The 24214-nt window shown below is 43.1% G+C and overlaps 1 protein-coding gene across 1 annotated transcript in view; it reads left to right on the forward strand.

The window, feature by feature from the left end:
* The window catches only part of Ext1 (exostosin glycosyltransferase 1), a 279715-nt gene that overhangs the window by 226649 nt on the left and 28852 nt on the right, over positions 1–24214 (forward strand). Inside the window, 3 exon segments of the mRNA NM_001246767.1 lie at positions 11241–11334; positions 13292–13399; positions 17426–17545. Coding sequence (NP_001233696.1) covers positions 11241–11334; positions 13292–13399; positions 17426–17545 — 322 coding nt within the window.

The following is a 24214-nucleotide window of genomic DNA, read 5'->3' on the forward strand; positions in this document are numbered from 1 at the left end:
CCCATAGTCAAGGGGGGTATAAATATTGTTCTAAGCAGCTGCTGGAGCCATTGGGATCATTTTACCCAGAGCCTGACATTTAAGAGGGATCTTTAGTCATTTGATAGAAAGCAGATTTTAAGGGGATAAGAATAAGCTTGGTCTGTTTTAAAGCCAGCAGGAACTTGAATGTGCTTCTGTTGCTGAGCTCATTCTCCATGGGAAGGAGAAATAGCATTGGAGAAGCACGGGAGCAAAGGATGGGAACGCTCTCTGGTTTCTCCAGAATGACAAGTTCTACTAGTAGGCAGCCCTAGACCACTTTGCACATTTGCTTCCCCAGGGCTCAGAATGCTACCTGGCATATGGGAGCTGCTCAGTACTCATTTGTTCAATGACACTGCTTACTTTTTTAGAGCTACCACAAAAAAACCCAAGAAGAAAATTTCAAAGAGAGGGTTTTTACGAGAATATGCACTATTTGTTATATGTAAATGTGTATGTCTGGCTGTATGTCCATGAACCATGTATGTGCAGGAGCATATTGGGATCTAAATAGGGTGTCTGATTTCCTGGAACTGAATTTACAGGCACTTGTAAACCACCATGGGGATACACTCTCAGCCACTGAGCCATCTCTCTAGCCCCAAAGAAGGAATTCTTTAGTTTAACTTCATTCTGATATTTAGCGGTATCAGAGATTTCAGTCTACAATCCTTAGTTGGTCCTGTTGATCAGGGTTTATGGGGAAATGGGAGCATTTGGGAGATGTGAATCTGCTCAGATCATGGTAAGCAGAAAGCAATGAGAGACAGGAGGAGTAAAATGTGGCCTTCTGAGACATGCCTCTAGTGATCTACCTCCTCTAATAGCTCCTACTTACAAAGTTTTCACTGGTTTACAAAAGTAGCACCACTAGCTGGGAACCAGCTTTATTTTTGTTTTTGTTTTTTGTTAAAAAAAAACAAAACAAAACAAAAACCATGAGCCTGTCCAAACCTTAACATCCAATGATGCCAGGGTACAAAGGCATCCTTGGGATCATCTGGTCTACCTCTCTCCAGTCAGATGTATCATTTTTCTCTGTTCCATGGCCCTGTTTCAGAACGAGACATCTCTTTAGCAACTTCTCCAGAAGACTGAGGAAAATATAGCCAGCTGGAGGAAGGAGCGGTGACTCAGCTCCATAGACTGTCTCCCCCAACGCAATGTTGTGTTTCTGCCAAAGGCAATGGCAGAATCTAGACTTCTGGACCTTCCCAGTCCCTACCAACTCAGCTACCATACAATGGTGGTTCAGTACATCATCAGTCTGTAACATTCTTTTATTTTTTTTAAAATCATGGCGCATGTGTTTTATGTCATGTGGTCACACCGGTCCCTGCATTTGTATGTCTGTGCACCCCTACACCAAAGGGGGGAAGTTACACTTTCCACTGACATCTTCTTTAATTAAATTTAACATCCTCTGTTTGAGGGCTTAGATTTCTGCAGCACTTATCATACTAATATATGCCATTCCAAGTTCTTGTTTGCATGGTCAGCGTCAAAGGCTGAGTTGTTCCTGTGTAAGTCAAAAATTAAAACTCAGTGGATAATGCGAGAGAAGATGGGAAGGTGAGGTTACCATACCAGGGCCATTTCTCAAGGTATTTTGTAATCACTTAAGTGCAGGGATCAGACACAAGGTTTAAGTACTAACAAAGGATGCCGTGTCCCAGACAGTCTGTGTCTCCATCCGGGCCTTCCCTGGCTATGAGAAAAGCCCATCAGGAATTCCAACCATTTGCCTCATCTAAGGCCACACAGGGATAGCCAGGGAGGAAAAGAGGCCGTTTCTTGGGTCAAAAAGAGAACTGCTTAGAACCTTAGGATGAGCCCCGTTCCTTCTGTGCGTGGGAGCCTTTGCTTTTGGACTGAGTCAGTGTTTGTCATTGGAGAAGCCATCAGCAGAGTCTACATTGTTCTCCTCAGCTCAGGCATGGAGGGAAGGGCAGGAGAGTGTTCAGAGAGAGAGCACCACCATGCACACATTTGACGTGATTTCCACACAATGCTATTTATCAGGCCTGGTGAAGCACAAATTTCCAATTCTCATCACTGTTCAAGGAGAAGATAACTTTTTAACTACTTGCCAGACCTTTAGAAATAAAGACAGAGAAAATGGGGCTTTCGATGTCCAAAAGGAAAACGAGGAACAAAAGATTGATTTCTGTTTTGTTTTGTTCTGAGTCCCATTGAAACTGGAGCATGAGCATCACCTTAGGCAGGCTCGGTACGATCAAGAATTGGAGGTATGCTTATTGGCTAAAGTTACATCATTTCAGCGTTACCTTCTTTCTTTTATAGTTCCTGTACAACACAGTGAAAGCTGGTGAATGCTAGCCAGAGGTGGTAGGTTGTGGGCCAAGAGATAGGGCCTAAGCCCAGACTGGTGAAGCCTGAGGGAAGGAAGGGGTAAAAATGAACAAGTGAGGAATAGAGTCGAGACGGGGTCCAGGACTTGAGTGGCCATAGAGACTTACTCTAGACATCACCAGTGGCAGTTAGGCAGAAAGGCAGAGGAGGCTGAAGTGTCCCCACGACCCCAGGACTTGAGTGGTCATGGGGACAGTACTCTGGCAGCTGGAGTGGAAGTGAGACAGAGAGGCAGGGGAGCCTGGATTGTTCACTTCCAGGTCCCTGTCATGCTCACTCTCATCAACGGGAGTGAAGCTATCCTGAGAACATATTCTCCATGCTGCCCGTACTGTCCAAGTCTTCCTAGCCTTTACTCTCCATTTTCTGGCCCTGTCCCACTTGGCCGTCTCCTGTGACCCAGCACCTAGGGAAAAGCTAATGGTAAGATAACGACCTTGGCATTCTCCTTTGCTGAATGGCCTGCTATATATCTCTTCCTGACCGTTTAGCCATCCAAGGCCATTGTTGCATCAGGTTCTTTTAACGCCAGTTTCTCCCCTCTTCTCTGTACCCGGGTATCCCTTTATTTAGCGCTGTCAGAAATGCTACCTTTCTAACCAGAGAATTTAGACTCACATGTCTTAGAACCGCATTCCTCTCAGAATAGTTTTGAAATCTGGCACTGAGAGTATTTAAAAAAACAAAAACAAAACAAAAAAAAAAAAACGGGTGCAGCAAGACCTGTGTCCTCCTGAAAGCTCCCCGAGATTAATGTCACAGGGCGCCATGTGTTACAAATCACTGTCTTCACCTTTGCTACCTCTGTGTTTCCCTCTCCTTCTAGGAAAAGCTCTGAGGGCCCCTAGAACACACTGCAAACACTGCTGTCCTTCCACAAAGCCTTCCAGCTCTTTATTGCCACCCGTGAAATGGGGACAGTAATTGCACCTACGCCTCATGGTGGTTGTAACGATAAAATGCAATGGAGCTTATAGATTAGGTAGCACTGTTCCCTGCCCACAGGAAACGTTTCATCAGTGGGATTATCAGTAGTATAATTGTTGTCATTAACAGTTGTCATATTTATTCCTCTGTTTATATATTAGCCATTAAGCTGCTATTTAATGAGCAGGAGCCAGGGTGGTTTTTTGAGACACGGTCTCTCTGTGTAGTCCTCACTGTCCTGGAGCTAGCAACGTAGACATGCCTGCCTTTCCTTCCTGAGTCCTGGGATTAAAGGCTTGTACCATCGGGATGGTATTCTACCCTTTAGGAAGTACACACTATACTCAGTGCTTGCTATGTTTGTGAATGTATGTGAGTAACGATTACCACCTCACAGTTCTGAACTCTCAGTGGTTGTTCAAGGTAGGGATGCAATGGGCAAGATTAGTAACAACAGAGGTGATGACTTAATGTGTTCAAGAGCATATTTGATGCCAACCATCCCCCTTTCTCTCTTTCTCCTTCGGTGAAAGGCAGGTGTCACCTATGTATCAAATCATGGTGATCACATGATAATACTTGTGAGAGTTAAGGCCTCTCGAGGTTGGGTTCCTTGGCCCACAGAAGGAAGGCTACCTTCCTCCTCCTGTTCCTTTATTGAAATTGATTTTAAATTGACATAGAAAGAAAACTGTCTGCTGTAGAAGCCAGGAAATCTGAACAGATGAATGGAAGTGCCTGTCTGTGGTTTTGTACAAACAACCCTGTCTGCAATGGACGGTCTAGAATTGGCAGCCTCACGCCAGGGATTGCAGAGGGGGGAATACCTACCTAATCCTTGCCACGGCTGGTAGGTTGCCAGTTGAATGTTGAAGGCAAGGAGTGGCACCACCTTTATGTAGCAACTGCTCCCACAGGGGTGCTTCGGCCTGTCCCTAAGGCTACCTCAACTCTGATCAGTCCCATTCAGTGTGCCGTTCCATGCATCTGGATAAACTGATTGACATGTATGTAAAGCTGCTCAGGCAAACACAGATTCCACAAACCCAGCGAATGCTGTGTAACCCCCGGAAGCCACACTTTCCCAGGCTGCATGTACTTTTCCATGCCATGTGTTTTCAAGAGAACTCAGCACGGTGGCCAGCTGGACCCATTTTCTAGCTCCTATTTCATGTTTCTCAGTTCAAATCTGTGCCAGGGATCAAGTTCATATTGTCCCATGTCCTGACCTTCCAGATTTTTTTTTTTTCTCTTTTCCCTCAAGAGTGCTTGAAATTTTAAGCATTAAAGCTTAGGAAGAGGTAGAAGCAATAAGCTTAGAAAACAGAGGCCCCTCATGTACGGCACCCCTAGTAGTGACCTAGGGCTAAGTTTTGAGGAGAATGAGCCCTATAAGTGACAACTGCTCATCCACAGATGAACCGAACAGCTTAATAACTCTTCATATGGGTTACAGAGGCAGCCTTGTGTTGTGCAAAGAAGATGGTTTTAGAATCAGGACCTTTAATTGGGACCGTGGTGCCGCAGTCCTAGCAATGACTTCCATTTGCATGCTTGCTGCTCTGCCCGTGGAGCTGGGCTTTATGGTCTTCATGATATTTTTGGGATCGTGTCACTGTTTCTCTTGAGTTCTTGAATGACTCAGACTCACTGGCATGGAATGATGTCTGCGCTCCAGGAGGAAGCAAGCAAGGTTGTCCTATTGGGCCCTCTCCTGAGCCTAACAGCCTCTTTGACCCTTTCTGACCCACTGCAAATTGTGTTTCCCCTCACCTTGAACCCTTTGTTCCTGACTGTTACCTCTAGCCCAGAAATGCCCATCCCTCCCTGTACCTGCTAGCTCTTGCTCCCCCTTCAGTCAGTACTCAGCTGACACCCTAGACATAGGCATCATCTCTCTTCTCTCTTTCCTCGCTAGAACCACCTGTGGCCCTGCCTTGTCTTCCCTGCCTAGACCAGCCCATGCCTCCATATGGGTATCTCCCGACCCCCACTGATTGATAATGACCTGACAGGGTCTTTTCACTGGACCAGGAGCTTGGAAGTGGTGCCTAACATGTGAGAGGCACCCTCCTGACTTTTGCTGAATGGATGGTGGGTGGAAGAAAACACACACACACACACACACACACACACACACACACACACACACACACACACACACACACACACACACGGATCTGCATTTCATATTCCCCATCCCAGGGCACTCTGGAATTTTAACCATTCCAAGCATTTTCCTCCTGATTCTTTCCCTAAGCGATAGGACTCAAACCTGGGTGCAAACAGGGGAAGAGTAATTACTTGCAAGGATGGGGGCCGGCGGGAGCAGATCAGCTGTAGACTTTCACCCATTTCATAAATAAATACTTGAAACAAGCTACCACCTCGAGCAGACTGGAATTATATGAGTCCGGAGGTTAGGGTGCCATTGCTGGCTTCTCCCCTGTCCTCTGTGGCTAGCAAGGCAGCAGGATCATTTGGCAAATGTGCTTGTGACATGGGTCTGTGGGAAACCCCGGAAGACTGCAAGCCACACCAGTAGCATCCTTCGCTGTGTCGCTTTTGGTGATGAGAAAAATGCTTTTAAACGGCACGCTGCTGCTGTGTTGAGAAGTGCGGCTTCTGTTTTCATTTTCCGTTTGAAGGGTCTGCTCCACATTTGTCTCTTGGCTGTCTTTGCAAATCTGTTTTTATTTTATGTTTTTTTATTGTTGGCAGTTTTTAAAAACTGTTTATTCCATCCCTTCTGATATAATTTGCCGTAATAACTTGCAATTGCGTACTGCGTTCCTGATCATGCTGCATGCACATAATTTCATTTGAGCTTCACAGAAGCTAAGAGATTTGCATGGGGGTCACACCGGAGATCCAAAACTCCGAATGCTCCCACCCAGCTTTCCTCATTTACAACTGCCTGTGTTTCCCTATTATCTGCTGTCTCTCTTCAGCTGTGGTGATTATAGCTATCATTTGCAGAACTGTTTATAAGGTGCTGTGCTTTAGTTAAAATGTATCCTTGAGCAGTATGGATCCCCTTTGGATGAACAAGGAAACTCAGCCTAGGCAAATTACCACTTCCTAAGATCACCTCATTTGCATACAGCAAGCCTGGGTTGGGAAGCCAGGTTTGGCTGCTTGACCACAGAGCTCTTGATTGCTGAGTTCTTAACTACCAAGCCCGTGCCTCGAAAAATGTAGAGTGCATTACAATGAATTCACACAGAATCCGAGGCTCTTCCCCAGAGTTCTTGATTCAGCAGGTCTGGGTGACCCTGAGATCTCTACAGTTCCCAGGTAATGTGGGTGATCCCAGTGGCTTGCAGAACCTTTGGTGGCCTGGTAGGCACCACTCTGCCCCTCCCCTTGTCAGTTACAGTGACTCACTACTAGAAACAGTGCATTTTTTGTGGTGACCCAAAACAAAAAAACAAACCAAAACAAAACAAAAAAACCTTCAAACATGCATTCCATAGTTCATCATAAATGGGGTATATCCAGTCCGTTATTCGTGACAAGTTTAGGAAGATAATTATTATAGCTATTGAGTGATGCTGGTTTCCAGGTTAAATTCAGGGTTGTGTCCTTTTTATTGGGCATTCTTTGTAGTCACTTAGGAAAACTCTCCTACCTCCTGTGTCATTACCTCTGGAGTAGACCGTAACGCCTATCAGCAAAGTGGAGTAAACCACTTTTTTAATTTTATCAATTAAAGGCAGAAATTCTTTGAGAGCAGTTGTCACATATCCTTTCCAACTCCCTCTGGTTAGTGTGTTTGTCCTTAAGTTATGTGCGATTATAACATACTTTTCATTTCCTGACTTAATCGGGGGAATTGGTTTACGGTCGGACATTGTCTTCCAACTTGACCTCCCAAGTCTGCCTGTCTGTCTCCCCACCTCTAACTAATGAAAACCACTACTCTATTCTCCAGCCCTGTAGTTATGTGCTGTCACAAGGGTTACGAAAATGGAACAACGCAGTGTGTATGCTTCAGAGGGTGGCTTTGGACTCAAGCATTGACATCCTCGAGGTTCTTGTATATCCGAGTAGTTTGTTCCCTTTCATTATATTTTATTAATTCCCGAGAAGTGTTCTAGGCTACATCTATACCACAGTCTGTTGTCTATACTACAGTCTGATGCCTCCTTCGTGCTTTGAAGTGCTTTCCACTTTGGGGCTCTTACAGTTAAAACTGCTGTTCACATTGGTGGACAGTTTTTCCATGTAAAAAATAAGTCTTCATTTCTCTGGGATAAATGCCCAAGGACAAATGCCAGGTCATATGAAAAGTCCATTTTTAGTTTGAGAAGGGCCTGCCAGATTGTCCCCAGAGCAGTCTCCCTGTTTCATCTCCTCCCAGCACTGAGGAAGGGTTCATGTTTTCCACACCTTATCAGTGTTTCTTCTCATCTGCCTCTTAACAATACCCAACAGGTAGCAAGTGGTGCCCCATCATGTCTTGATTTCCATTTCTCCAAAGACGAAAGATATTCAGTGTTTTCCTGTGCTCAACTTGGTGCCTTCTTCTTTTTCTTTGGGGGAGATTATCATTTCACATTCTTAGCCCTTGTTTACATTGGATTGTCTTTTTGTTGAGGCACGAGGATTCTACGTATTCTAGACAAAAGTTCCTTATCCGATTGTGATTTGAAAATGTTTACTCAGCTTCCATGCGCCTTGTCTGTTCCCTTCCTGCAAGGAGATGTGTGGGTGTGTCTCCCAGAGTTCAGGTCTAAGTTCTCATTGGCCAAAGTCAAAACAGATGGCAGTCATCAGAGGCTGGACACATTTTCTCAAATGGACATTTCTTTCTTTTGTGTACGCCCTTGGCACTATTTCAAGAAAGTTTAAATCATACAATCATACTTTTTTTGTTTTTTTTTTAACCAGTAAAATATTTGTTTGGGGGTGATTTCCACCGGGTTCACGTGTGTCGTGTGTCACGCTGCAGTGATGGCTCTAGTTTTCTCTGGTGATGAGAACTCTTTAGGAAGGAGATTTTTACAACTTATCTGTTGTCAGCTCATTCTTGGGCAGATAAACAAACTACCTCTGAATGGTGTCCATCTGAAAGTGACAGTAACATCCCAAGTGTTCCTTAGAAGGACAGATGAATAAAGTAAAATCAAATCAAAGGAGATGGAGTTAAAGGATACCAAAGCAGGAAGTCCCCAACTAAAACCGATAGCCGGCCCAATCAAAGGGTGTAGTTACCTGTTCAGTTGGAACGCCTTGTTAGCTCACGAACTCATTGACCATAGAATCCAAAAGAGAGGAAAGTGCATAGGCTGAGCGTGCTTAAAAGTTGGATTTTTTTTTTTTTTTCCAGACAGGGTTTCTCTGTATTGTTTCGGAGGTTGTCCTGGAACTCGCTGTGTAGACCAGGCTGGCCTCGAACTCACAGAGATCCGCCTGCCTCTGCCTCCCAAGTGCTGGGATTAAAGGTGTGCGCCACCAACGCTCGGCTAAAAGTTGGAAATATTTATCTCCATTACTTTTCTGTAGCCATGAAGAGACACCATAACCAAGGCAACTTAGAAAAGTAAGCATTTGACTGGGAGCTTGCCTACGGTTTCATTGGGCAAGCCCATGACCATCAAAGTGCTGACCGTGATAGACAGCAAGCAAAGTATTGGAGCCGTCAGGGACATGGGGAGGGAGAGACTGGGCCTGGTGTGAGACTTTTGAAACCTTAAAACCCGCCCCCTGTGACACACATCCTCCACCAAGGCCAGGCTTCCTAATTCAGATGGAAAAACTGATTCCCAGAAAGCACCTGTGTTAAGCTCTTGCTCTCACAGAAGGTGCTGAGGGGCTCAAGCGTGTTTCACATGACTCATTATACGAATGGCTTCCATCTTCAACCATGTGGCTTCATTTGCTACCTCAGAACCTGAGGCTTGTCCTGCTCAGCCATTTAAAATCAGCACCCCAGCGTAACTGTCACTCGACTTCTCCCCGGGAGTTCTTTGCCCTTCTTTTCCTTCCAATCATTCTATAAAGTCAATTCTGCAAGTGGAAACTTTGAAACTTGTTACGATCCAGGACACTAATAAGGTTTTACATTTTTAGCAGTTTAATGATGAGGGTGTAGGACTCGGTGCTGGTCCCTCGGGGCTTTCTATTCTGGGTATCTGTTAAACCTTGCAGTAGTCTGAGTATATTCGACCTTTCTATATTAAAAAAAAAAAAATCAGTTTAAGTTCCACACATAAATTCGTGTCTATATTCTTTCCCTCTTCTCTATTAGGTAGAATTCAGACATTATCAACATTTGAACTTGAAGATATTTGTCAATTATTTTCCTGCGTTTGGTGAAAAAGGAGACGTCATTACCATCAAAATTTAATATTTTTATTTAGCTAAATTTGATCCTTCTTAAAAATCCTTTCCACTTTGAAGTCTATTTTGCAGCTTAATTAATGCAGCAAGGGCTTTTTATTTTGCTCTCAATGGAGATAATCTTAATCTATTCACAGTGACCTTTTCTTGTGCAAATTAGTTGTACATGCTTGTTTAAGCAAATGGTCCTTTGCATGATGCCTCTCCTTAATGACGGGTTTATAATTGAAAATTGGCTTACTCCCATATGCCTGGTTTATATGAGAATGTAAAAATAGATGTGGGCTTTAAAAATATGAATGTATATATCAATATCCCAAAAAAGGAGAGGGAAGAATCCAGTGCCTTCAGGCTATGGTTAAATTAGACTATTAGAGTTAGGAAATGCTAGTGACATATGCTGCTCTCAGAGCCACACACCTGTCTGCTCAGCACTGGGAAGGCTTGAAAAATGAGAGTGATTTCATCTCGGCTGTACGACTCAGAGCCTTTAGGAGACATGAGGTATCGCCAGCTCCCCAAGTTTCCTTAAACTCCTAATCAAGTTGAAACTGCCTGTTTAGAAATGTGTGTGGCAGTCATCGCTTTTAAAGCTGGAGTCTCCAGCAATTAAATGGTTTTTGCTGGTCCTAAATTTCACTGACAATAAGAGACAGGTGATGCTCGTCGTATATTAGAATTTGTCTGGGGTGGTGCTCCTCCTCCCCCCCCAAAAAAACAAAAACAGGCAAACAAAAACAAAACAGTATAACACTATTGCATGGCATTTGAGTAAGAAGAATAATCACCCATTCTCTATCCCAGTCTCCAATGCCTCCCTGCTATTTTTCTTTCTTTGTTATCCCTCTTTCTTCCATCAGCTTACTTCTACCCCTCCCTCCGCCCCTCCCCCAACTTTCTGCCAAAAGTCAAAGCAACCATTCTTATACCCCGTAGAACGCTCTGTCAGGAGTCACGGAACGTTCTTGGTTAAATGTAGAAACTCCAGTGTGAAGAGAAAACAAATGCTGGCTTGCGCTTAGTTTGAGGTTTTCAATGTGCCTTTTAATAGCACGGTGTGGGGAATGAAGAACAGGAACACTGTGTTGCTGAGTGGCACGGCGGTGAGGGAGAGGCCCATGGAGCAAAGTATTTTACCCCAGCAAAAAAAAAAAAAAAAAAAATTATCTGCATGGGGCACGCCTTTAATCCCAGCAGACAGAAGTGGGCATTGGAAGACGTCCTGCTCTGCATAGCAAGTTCAGGGCCAGCCAGGGCAACATACTGAGACCTTGCTCCTCCCCATGTGCTTTTGGGGAACAGAGGCTAGGCAGGACAAATCAAGATGAGAACCACTGATGTGGCCTTTTGTAAACTTTGCAAAAGAGATCCTTATTGCATTATACAACAGGATCGTTCCCATTTATTCTCCCCATTCAACAGGCGCTCTATCCCCCCCCCCATGGAAAAGGGAGAGTTAGCCCCTTCCCAAGGGTCGGTTATATGGGATAAATGGATGCACCCCATGACCCTCTGCCATCTGGTTTCCCTCTTAGATTTCCGATTACTGACCACGTCTCTTGTTGTTCCAGGTATGATTATCGGGAAATGCTGCACAATGCCACTTTCTGTCTGGTTCCTCGTGGTCGCAGGCTTGGGTCCTTCAGATTCCTGGAGGCTTTGCAGGTAAGGAGACCATGACACTCGCCAGCATGGGGTTGAGGGTGGAAGCCAAACTGGCTTCAGTCTTCTCTACCTCCTGGAGTAGTCAAAAAGAAGCCATGGCTTTTGCCCAGGATCTAAAAAAACTTCCCAAGAAAATCTGAACCCGTTTGAAGAGTTAGAATTGGGAAGAAGATTGACTCCCCGCCTCCGGACATGAGAAGACCAACTGGTCTCGCCACCCGGGCACTAGATTCATCAGGGACATATTTGCAGACCGAGGGCAGATGGGCAGATAGATCTATTTGCCAACTTAGCTCCTGAGTTTAGAGAGGGAATGCTCCTCTTTTCTTGCAAGCCAATATCAGGAGCACCGACAATGGGATATTGCTCATATTTCCCCCAAAATGAAATTGTGAGTTAAGTCCCTATCTTGGACCTCTATGAATTCTTCTAAACTCTTAAGAGTGATGCGACTTACTTGCCCTGATAGTCAAAGCTCTGCAATTCAGAGGAGGCTTGGAAGCCCGTGTGGGAGTCTCTCTGCTGTTCAACCCTTCTGCTGCTGCTGCAGCCAGCCTTCTGGGATGGCAGGGTGAACTATGCCCTTTTCCCCTCTCATCCTTCCTTCCTCTCCTCCCAATAATTTGCATTTTGTCCGAATCTGTGTCTTTGAGGAGGGTTACACAGCATCTTCACCCTGCCACGCTGTGAGTCCTGTATCCTCAGGCTAAAGAGCTCCCTTCTATGGCAGGACATTCTAGGGCACTTTGCAAGCATCGAGAAGCATGCCACCAGCCACTAACATTCTTGCAGCTTCATGGCTGTTTCAGAGACCAGATTGCTCTCTGGTTTGGATGAAGATTTCCTTGGTAGCTACATTTTGTCATTAGCTTCCTGACGTGCACTGACTGTTTGATCCCAGTGCAGACTAGAGACTGGTATGGCTGTGCTCTGCAAGGCTCCACACTGGAGGGAGCAAAGTTTTGAGACACATGTTTATAGGGCAAAGGAAAGCTAGATACTACAATAGTGAAGTCCACAAAGTGGTACCCAGAAAGGCTGGGCCCCCTTCTGCTCCGTTAGCTCATGACATTAGGGTGAACTATGACAGAAGTGTATCTGTAGCACTTACTTTGACAAAATTGTTATATTCACCGTTGGTTTTATGCTCGGATTCCATTGGAGAAAGCTCCTGTTGCATCTGCAAAACTTTTGCACCAAGGTCAGTCACCTCCATGGAAGTTAAGTGTTACGTTGAATCTTTCCACCAAAAGCCGCTGAGCCCCATCGCCACGTGTGCACTTTACGCCAGCTGCCCGCCCGAGTTAGGGCCCAAATTAGTACACAGAAAATTGTATTAGGTTCAAAGCTGCTTGGCCAATGACTAGGATTCCTCATCTGGTAGCTCAGTCAGTCTTAATTATCATAAACCTATATATTTTATAAGACTTATCTTATCGGACACCTTATTTGCGTCCCTCCTTGCCGGTGGATCACATTGCTCCACTGGAGGAAGAGCGGAAGGGAAAAAGGGAAACCCTTCCTGTTTCCTTTGCTTAAATATGAGTCTCCTTGCTACGCCACTTCCTGCCTGGATCACCACTTCTCTACTACATTTCCCAGAATCCTCTTTGACTCCTAGTCCCCTCTAACTTGGTGTCTCATTGGCCAAACAGTATTTTATTTAACAATCAATAAGATAAACATACACAGAAGTACTTCCCCCATCAAGTAAGGTCAGCCTCACCTTACATACTAGACTAGAAAAGGTGGATTATCATTCTATGGAGAGACTTGATGCTTACAATGCCATGGGATTTGGTAATTCTGAAGCACTCACTTCCTTGGTGGCCCCAGCAGTCCAGAACCCATGTTCCCTAAGCAATGCCAGTAATCGAATTTGTACTGATTCCTTTTCTAATTTCAATGGTCTGTGCTGTCACTGTCCTCACACTCATGAAATCCTTCCTTTGCTCAGGCTGCCTGTGTCCCTGTAATGCTCAGCAATGGATGGGAGTTGCCATTCTCCGAAGTGATTAATTGGAACCAAGCTGCCGTCATCGGCGATGAGAGATTGTTATTACAGGTAAGGAAGGGGCTGTGGCCTTCGGCAGGACAGCAGATTATTGCTGCCTCCATCCAAACTTTCAAAGAAGATGAATCCAAAAGGTCAGCTCCATAAAAGAAATTTTATCAGGAGAAAATTGCCTGTGTCATGGCGAATATGAAGTCGTTTAATATGATATTGTTCACTTTCCAACACCAAATGTGGGTCCATAGAACATATTCCGGGAAGTAACTGTCCTGATAAAAATGCATGAGCTTTCCTGACCGAGGAGAGCTGGGTACCCTGCAGCATCGGCACCAAACTGTTTACCCGCGTCCCTCCCTCAGACCCCTGGCTCGACTCCTGCATTCATATCTGGTTAACTCCAGAACTCAGGCTCAGGAGTTGGTTGCTGCGTCCAGCGTTATTGCAGTGCCCCACCCTGAGTTCCTCTAGGAAGGCTGTCACTTGGGTGACTATTGAAAAGGAGGGCCCCTAATACAAGTTTCAGTTGTTCAACCTGCACAGAGACATGCAAGGGCAACAAGAGTGCTTGAGGGATTCCCAAGCCCCCTGCAGTTGTGTCTGAGGTTCACTGTCAGTTGCCACACACTCTCATAGCCCAGTTCATGTTTTTCTTTCATGGCGATAGACACTTTCTCCGCAAGTTTTTGTAGAAATCGTTATCTCTAACATTCTTGCTTTAAAAACAAAAACAATGGACGTCCATAAACGTGAGCTTCTAACTGTGCTTTTGCTCTCCTGTGCTCCTGGCCGGCCTGCTAATGGACTGGTGAGGGAATACGGTCATCTCCTCAGAGTCACAGACAATGCACCCTCTAATGGAGAGCACTGTGGACTAATCCAGCCTCGGTCACAACTGCTCTAGAACATTCCTTTCATGTGGTTGTCAGGCCTGTGACCTTTGTGCTTTTGGAACCTTCTCAGCACAAACCTGGAAGAATGCGTACTCTGAAAATGATGAACTGTTCGTTGGTGTTAGCCCATTCTGTTCTAAACATAGTTTCATAGGTGCTTACTGAGGAAGGGGTTTGTGGGGGGGGGCTTATGAAAAGCTAATGTTGTAGCAACTCTTCCCTAGTATAATTCAATAGGGACGCCCTCCAAGACTCAGTGAGAAAGAGCCCTCATGTAGAGATAGTAGATGTCCGAGGCCTCACTCAGAGTGAGGTATGTGGGGCTTGCCCGCACTGCCTTTGTCTTTCCTTTTATTTTGTTTTAATAATACGTGCTCATTAAAGGAAACTTTAGATATTAAAACATCAACCGGGTTCTCTGTTGATGTACCTAGGCACCCTTCCTGTGAACAAGTTGGAGCTTGTCTTGGGGTGGGAAGCCTTGTACGACACTTAAGTGTGGTTGTCCAGTGTCTATCTTTGCACCAAAGTTGATGCATAGGTCACCTTTTGAAGTCACTTTTTTTTTTTTAGCTTCACTCTAAAGCTTGCATTTTTCACACCCCTGTGCCCACATTTTCTAGTGCTGTTCCTCCTCGTCTGCAATCTGTTTTTACACAGCTGCCTCCATATTGAACAGTGGCTGCGCTGTTGTTAACAATGGTTTTGAAGAGTTGGCACAGAGCCTAACTGTGTGCTCTGGGAAATGTTTTGGGTTATGTTACAGTTTTTCATTTCCTGTTTTAGAACAGCTCTGGTGTTTTTATTTGCATCTGTTCTTGTCATCCTGTCACTGAGAAGCATGCTGTGGCTTTCCTTTATCTGTTTGGGTAGATCCTATTCATTTTGTTGCCATACGTAACCTTTTATTAGGACTTCTTCATTGAGCTCTTCAGCTTCCAGATTATTCTGTCCAAATTGGAATTAATTCATCACTTCCCCATACCTGTCTCTGAGGACAAGCAGATTAATAAGCAATAGCCAAGTGACATGAGAACTTGGAACTCCATCCTGTCAATCATCTGGGGCTGTCCTCCAGAACACTTGACAGAGCACTGACAGACACTTCAGGCCCACACAAGAACTGGTAGAACACACAGCTCTAGAAGTAGTGAGGACATGATGCTGCCATGGAAGAGAGGGGGGTACTGGTGGCTGAGCTTGTGACACTTCTTTCTTCCCTTTCGAAGCAGCATGGACTTGATTTTTCTGGAGGCCATTAGCAATGATTGCTTTTGGCATTTTCCTAATGGATTAGTTCTCATGGCCATGATATAAAAAAAAAAAAAAAACAGCGATGCCAACCTGTATGACTTAGAGAATGCCATTGACATTTAAAAGGGCATGCTTATGAAAATAGAGGATAAGTTTTTTTCTGATTTTCCCTTGGCAATCTAGGTCATTTTCTCAGTGAGTAAATAAAAATAAATTTTCTTGACTTACCAAGGATATATGCCATGAGTGGTTTATCTCCTCTAAGGATATTTTATTTCCACTTGACCTTGAGCCTGCCAGTGTTTCAACTTTACCTGTTGCCTCCATATTTTTTTGCAATATTATGATCCCTTCAAAGCATAGATTCAGTATGTAGTTTGGGATGTTGACAGAGCAAGTGAGTTTTCCTTCCATTCTTACTGTGTGAAACTTTCACTGCTTTTCCTAGGGGCAGCCTTGAATCTCACAGTGCGCCATCATCTCTTTCCTCCCTAAGGGGAACTCATATATAGTGTAGTCCTATATTTGGGATAACTTTCCTATTAATGTGCTTGGCAGAGCATTCCTCATGTAACCCAGGTTGCCGTGTTTGCCCGATTCATCACCCATTAGGGAGGCAAGCATACAGAAAGGAGAGTTCAACAGGGCAGATGATAATCACAAAGAATCTCCTATGAGAATATAGATAACATAAATGGAACAGACCTTGAACTGTAGGTGCCATCGGGGGAGTAAATCTAGGAAACTTAACCAGAAATGCAAGGCGCGCATCTTAGAACTACGAGGGCAGGTTAACAGGCTGGCAGTGAACAACTGGCCCAGCTTTGCATAGAATTATTTGGTACAGCTTGGAAAAGCAACCTCCTGTGTCAACAATGGCAGTAGTCATAATAAACCATCGTAATCAATCTTCCCATGCTGTAGACACTGCAAGTCTACATAGTCTTTATTCCAGCCACCATATCATATTGTAAATGAATAACTGGAGAGAACAAGTAACTCATCCGAGGAGGCATAGCTAGTAAATGGTAGAACAAGAGTGCCACGTTAGTGCCATTAGCACTTGTACTGTTATATCAAGCCACGCTGTTATTAAACATAACAGTACCCTGGTGATAGCTTCAGGTGGCCACGTTCAGGTAGGCTCTTATTTCTTGAATAGCTAGCATAAGGACTATTCTCTTAGCCACAAAATATATAGCAAGATGAGAGCAAGAAAGGCCTTCCTTCAAAATTACCCAACTTAGTATAGAGCAGTCTATGATGAAACACACGCAGTGTTTGGGAGATCCAGTGAGATCGGGGTAAGGGCTGGAGCCAAGAGGAGAGCGCTTCCAGGTATACAAAGATTCATAAAGGCTAGATGGAGGGTGTGCGTGTAGACATGGCTAAATCTGTTTGTATTGAGTGCGGAGGCCTGCGAACAGTCTCTAGACTCACACATTTAGAGACACTCTGGTTCCTGGAGTGACTTCTTAGAAAACTTTTTTTCTTTCCCCAAGGCCTATATCTACTTTTTGGAAAAATTTTGACTGTCCATGTTAGGGCTAAAGACTATTTGGACTGGAGGAGGAGGAGGAGGAGGGGGAAGGGGAGGGGGGAGGAGGAGGAGGAGGAGGAGGAGACAGAACTTGTGACTATAGGAGTCCCCTGTGCAATTGACCTGCTACTATGGAATCTTGGGACTAAACTAAGCCAATGCATAACTTCCATGTACTTGAGTGTCTTTGAGGCTGCTTCTCTAGACCTGTTGTTTGAACTGACATTTCTTGAGGACATTTCTACCAGCTGGTCGGTGATTTTTTACTAGACCTGCTTGCTAGAAAATGAGGGCTCTGAAGAATAGAAGTGTAACCCACTGGGTTGTTTTGATCAAGCACATCTTCCTGCCCTACACTTCTAATTACCGTGTGTTCCTTCCCTTCTGTTACAGATTCCTTCTACAATCAGGTCTATTCATCAGGATAAAATCCTAGCACTTAGACAGCAGACACAGTTCTTGTGGGAGGCTTATTTTTCTTCAGTTGAGAAGATTGTATTAACTACACTAGAGGTAAGTGAGACTTCCCTTGGCTCATGATCTTTTTCCCCCTCAACCCTCTCTTTTGCTGTTGGGTCGTGCATTTGGTCAAATGTGACAAAACCAAATTTTCTGTCCTTGAACATGTTAGTGGCTGTCCCCCCACCCCCATCTGTTTTGTGATTCCCAAGCAAATGCCTTCATTCCTGACAAATTCTCAGAGCAGAAGTGACATAGACAAAGAGATTGGCTTTGTCTGACATAATTTTAGAGATATGTGGGTAATGACCGTCTTCCTGTCACTCAAGCTCAATGGCATCCTTTAAAGACATATTTCTGGAGTGCATTTAGAAAAAAAAAGATAATGACCAAGTAAGGGAAATATCCTTCACCATTCTAAAAATGTCAAAGTTTGGTCGCCACCATAGTACACAGCATTTGAAGAGACGGTGATATTGATCCTGTAGACACATACAACCCAACCAACCAACCAACCAACATCCCATGTTGTAAGGTTATGGTGAGAAGAAAACCATTGTCATTACTATATCCAACTGGTATAGAAAGTGTCCATCTTTATAAAAATAGAAACTTGTGCAGGTGAGTGGATAGTTATCTTCAAGTTGCTTTACTATGCGTACATGCCCCCCCCTCCGTGTGTGTGTGTGTGTGTGTGTGTGTGTGTGTGTGTGTGTGTGTGGTCATGTGTTTGCCATTAGGAATTGAACATAGAGCCTTGTTCATGTTGAGAGAGCTCTCTGCCACTGAGCCATATTCTCATTCCGTTAAATTGCCTTGTTTAAGGCAGGAGAAAAATAGAAAACCATGGAAATGATTAAAACTACAGGAAGTAGAGCAGATAGCAATGGCCTAAGGCTACACAGAGCAGTTCGAGGAGCTAAGAAAGGACAGAGAAAGTTGCACACTCATGAGTTCCAGGCCTGAGGGAAGGGGTGTGTTCCGACAGTCTCCTGAGGTGACCCAGGTGCTTGCAGAATGGGGTAGGACAATTTATTACACACTTGGGGAATATTTCCTTTGGAAGTTAATGATCACTCTGGAAGCTAATGTAATCTTGAGTAAACACAAGACACTCAGGTGATAGTGTGGAAACTGAAGTCCCTGTTCCGTCCACATGACAGTGTTCTTGCTGTGGTGAGGGTCAGAGTCAGTGCTGGTCAAAGCCCAGTGGAATCTATCCACACCAGCCTCAGGTCAGATCCACAGCTCAGCCCTAGGCAAGCCGTCACCAGGATTGTCCCATGCACATGCCCAGTGTTCGTCCTGAAGCTTGGCAAACAGAAGGCCTGTTTTGATTATGCTTTTGCTTTTTGGTCAGATTGGAGATTTTTTTTCTTTAAAAATAAATTATTTTCTAGCCTCCTGCTTCTCAGAGTGCTAGCTAAACTAACTGAATTTCATCTGTTTGCTCTGGAAGCTCTCAGACAAATGAAAGAAATTAGCACAGTATTGTTGACATTTCTATATTCTAGAAGTTTATAATATTTGAAATATTAACCCTTTGTCTTTTGTCCTAAACAGCCCCCCTGAGTTTGTCATGTTCATTCTCTTCTGTTCGTGTCACGTGGTCTAGTGTCTGTGGCTTCTCTACCAGCTGTGTTTTAGAAAGAGCCTCATAATTTATTATGTATGTAATACCTACAAATAGTCTTAGTGCATACATGCTTACTGTTTCCCTTCCAACTGTTTAACTATTTAGTCAGCTGGCTTTTAATCATGACCTATATTAAAAGGGTTGCCTTTTCCTCATGTTCTCTTTCTTGTGAGTTCTTCTCCCATGCTTTTAGTCACTCTTTCCAGAGTGTCCTATTGTTCTTCTTGGTGCATCTTTGGATGTATCCCAGCCTTTTTGTCTTGTCCTGCTGCTGTCCTCCTGTACACTCAGACCACGTTTTAATCTGTCTTCATCCTAATGCCATCCTGTGGTAAGCCTCTACTTATCTACCCATCTGGTGCAGGTCACCGTGAATACAGTCTGTAATTACTGTGCTCTACATAGATGACGAGCAATGTATGCTGTGCCTTCAGTCAGTTTTCTGCATGCATTTTGGTCTTTTCTTTTAGGATAGGGTCCATGAAATGAAATTATTGAACCAAAGAGTTTAGTCATTACTAAGGTCATAATACATTTTGCTAAATTACTATACTTTTTTTTATAACTTGAAAAAAATACTGTTTTATTTTTATTTGATGAAAATGATAGATGGAATTGGGGGACATAAAACAAAAGTTGAGGAAAGGGGAAAATCGATTGTCAAGATAGCAATTTTCCTCGATCTACACATCAAAGTCTTAAAAGAAGATGACAAAAATTACTCTGAGCTTTAGTTTGAAGAATATGTGCCTAAACACAGCCGGGCATTATTGGAAAGCAGTAAAGATCATTTATTTCCATGGCTTAATTAGCTCACATTATAAAGCCATCATAATTAAGACAGCTTTGATCCAGCTTTTTGAATGAGAGAAGATTTGAGTTGTGTTATTTGATTTGGAGTAAGTTAAATTTGTTAATATAATATAAAAAGTGTTGGCTGTAGAAGCCAGTTGTGCTGACTTCAGCCTGAAACCCCAACGCTGGTGTGGGCAGTGACAAGCAGATGACAAGGGCTTGATGCCAAACCACCATAGCCAAAACTGCAAGCTCCAGGGTCAATGAGACACCATGTCTCAAAAACTGAGGTGAAGGACTGAGGAAGACATTTGACCTGTCAACCTCTGACCAGCACACAGGCCTACCCCCAGGTGAGCACTCCCCACTCACACATGCACACAAGAAAGAAGATAATAAAATGTCTGAGACATGTTTGAGTTGGGTATAGCTGTATAATTTGAAGTTAAAGAAGCCGTTCTGAGCATGATCTTGGGCGTAAAACATTATTAAATGTGAGTATAGAAATCACAAACACTTCTGTATAGTGGGAGACACCATAAAGAAAATGCAAAATTGAGGTCAAAGGGTCACAGTTAATGTGAGGCTAAGAAAAAGCTAATCTTTTTGAAACGTGAACTCTAATAAAAATTAGAAAAATACTCAAGTTCCCAACTAGCCCAGAATAGAGTGAAGCCTTATCAAAAAATACTTGTATTGTCAAATTAGGACAATTTAGGTACATCTTTTCCTAAAACTTGACAAATTACATCATTACACAAACATTCAGGATTAGAGTATGAAATGAAATGAAGAATTTTTGATATTATTAAAAGGAAAAAATGTTGTGGAATATTTGTACACTGTGTGAAGATATATTGTTGTGATTGGCTTACTAAGGAGCCAAACAACCAATAACTAGGCAGAAGGGTGGGACTTCTCCGTAGGTGGACTTCCTGGCAGAGAGAAGTAGTAGGCAGAGTTAATTGAGGCAGGGGAGAGACACCAATGAGATATGGAGGGAGTCAGACATACAAAATGAAAGGGAAAGGCCGTATGTTAAAATGTAGCTTAATAGAAATGAGTTGCTTTAAGTTATAAGAGCTAGTTAGGAACAAGCCTAAGCTATAGGCCGAGCTTTCATGATTAATAATTAGTCTCCATGTCAGTATTTGAGAGCTGGCTGGTGGGATAAAGAAAGACTCATTACAGAAAAACTCCTAATTTTTTAGTAATGTGTGTATTCATACATACATACATATATATATATATATATATATATATATATATATATAAAAGCATGATAGACACACACATACATATATACATACACACATATTCATATATATATATATATAAGCATGATAGACACACATACATACATATATACATACACACATATATATACATATGTATATGCATATGTGTATATATATACATTCAGTAAATGCTATACACACACACACACACACATATTCAGTAAATGCATTCAGTAAATTTGTAATTTGAGCATTTATTTTTCCACCTTTCCCCAGGCTACCAATATGTGTGATATAATTGTGTTATGAATCTGGGTGGTGGTTATGAACCCTATCTCCCATAGCATACTCTCAGTGTGCTGGTTACTATGTTAGGTGAATTGGGTATAGCAAATACATTTTCAATTTATTTTCAGTCTATGATGAGTTTATTAGTATGTGACCCCCCTTCATAGTCTTAAAAAGGATCTATAGAATCCTTTGTGTTATTCTGTATACATATATGTATGTGATATATATGTACAGATAATATATAATGAAGAGAACAGATGCAAAATTTAAGTGTAAAGTTTTTTAGTTGGTAATTAAATTTAATTGTAATTGTTCCTAAGAGCATCAGTCACTATGAAAAAGACATCCTTACTCAAGGAAGTTAAAATGAAATAAAATACTACCTTCTACCTATCACATGTCAATAGATGTCGCAGGAAATCATGGCACCAGTGCCACTAAGGTTGCAGGAGAAAGACTCTCATTTTAGAGTGGAGAGTGGCTACCCAGTTTGAACCCTTCTGGAGAGGCTAAAACCTTCAGAAGAACACATAATTTTCACCCTGCACTTCTCCCTGTTTCAGTTTTCTTAAACAGATAATGACCTAATGAACAAAGTTGCAAATATATAGCTTAGAGTGTTTATTTTAATTATAACATTGCACATGTTCAGCCAGTAGCTGGAAACAGATTGGCCAGTTGTGATGCCTCTGCCTTGAGGAGAGTTATAGGGACACCAAATATACTAAGGACACATACGTATTGATATAAGAAAATGTTCATACTGGGTTTTAAAAACAGATTAGAAAGTAATTCAAAAAGAACGAATCATCTTTCATTTTGGTCCAAATAATAGAAACTCATACACATTCAGGGAAAAACATCCTTAGGAGGCAATATAAAATGCTGGCTGTGTCTGCCTTTAAAGATTTATGTATTTTACTTTTGTGTGTAAGAATGTTTTGCCTGTCTGTATATATGTGGAGCACATACACTCAGTGCCCTCAGAGGCTAGGACAGGGTGTTGGATCCCCAGGAACTGGGGTCAGGTGACTGAGCTGGGGTGGATTCTGGGAAATGAACCTGGGTCCTCTGTAAGCACTGGACCACTAACTCACCTTTCATCCCCTACATCCCTTGGCTGTACCTTTTTTTTTTTTTCTTTTCGAGACAGGGTTTCTCTGTGTAGCTTTGGAGCCTCTCCTGGCACTCATTCTGCTAGCTGTACCTTTCTAAGCAGGAGATTACTTGAATCTGAATGTATTTTTCTCTTTTGTCTTTATTAATTTGCTGCAAAGAATCTGTCTTATGTGAGCGACTAATATGTTCTCTTGATAGTTCAAAATATCAAGAAGTCTATATAAGAAAGAAGACTGCTCTAAATGACACATCTCCTTGAGTACAGCAGGAGAACCAGTGTGGTAAATGGTTGCATCCACCTAGACTCTTGCAGGCTGTCTGGGAGAGACCCTCCTTTGCTGTGTTCTTGTGCCTTCAGGATTATAATTAAAATATAACACTCATACAACATTGCTAATTTGCCAGGCAAAAGATCGTATCTCATTAATTATATTTCTTTTGTGGTGAGCTACTGTGTGGATCCCGTTTCTCCTCTATTAAGTTAACAGAGCTCCATTCTCCTGCAATAACATCTGGGTTTGTTACATTCATCACACTAGAATCTTACATTGAGCGGTTTTCATCTTTGAGCCAGGAAAGGCTTTCTTCCCCTTGGATCTAAGCCACACAAGTCTTTAGCAACACTGTTTTGTTGTGTTTTGTTTGTGTTTTTTTTTTAAACATTAAAACCATATACTTCATTCAAATTTATAGCAGCTGTCAAATCTCTCTATATCATTCCAAGATTGTATTGTAACCATCTGACCTCTCAGCCAAATTGCAAGGGAGACCACACTTCCTCTCCTGCTTAATTCGGAGCTTGCGTTAACGCTAGAATTCAGCACGAACAGAAAAGCAAAGGAGGGAGAGGAAATGCCATCGTTATACACAAAGCCACAAAGCATAAGCATTCAAGAGATGAACTCAAGGGTCACATGTCAGAGGTGCCCACTGGTGTAGCACTCAGACGGAGTAAGTCATTTGATTACTCTTGTACCTACTAAAGACAAGAATGGAAGTTAACTCGGGGCAGCATGGACACGAGGCTCATTTGCTTATTTTATCCACACCGAGACGCTAGATCTATGGTACTTCTTCCTTACTGACCATACTGGCCCTGAGAAAGCAATTACCAGCCTTTGGAGAATTCCCAGGAGCAATTCTCCTCCTTTCTATGAACAGATACTTGACAGGAAGCTGTTTAAGGTAGGGTAGGTTGGTTTAGAGTGGACTGTAGTCCGTTATGACAGGAACACTATGGGAACAGGAGGAGGATAAAACTAGTCAAGGTTTTATCCCTGTTAGGAAGTAGAAAGTGGACAGAAAGTGGTCACCAAACCTCAAGGCCCACCCCCACATCCTTTCTCTGGCAATGTTTTGCTTCTCAAAGGCTCTACATGCTTCTGAATCAGCATTACCACGTAGGCGCAAGTATTCCAACACACAAGCCTATGGTGGCCATTTCACACTCAAAGCACAAGGCCAGCTCTGCAGTTGCAGGTAGTGCTTAGACACAGCTGAAGATGGGCTTTCTCCACCTCTCCCCAAAGCCCGGACTGGACAGTCACATGTCCACACTTTCATACTTGGGGTTCTCTTAGCTTTCAGGCCTGAGTGCTACGTTTTGGGATTAAGCGCTTTACAGCTGGGTGTTTCCATTGTGTA

Source organism: Cricetulus griseus, chromosome 10 (assembly GCF_003668045.3).
Source record: "Cricetulus griseus strain 17A/GY chromosome 10, alternate assembly CriGri-PICRH-1.0, whole genome shotgun sequence".
NCBI classification, from domain to species: Eukaryota; Metazoa; Chordata; class Mammalia; order Rodentia; family Cricetidae; genus Cricetulus; species Cricetulus griseus.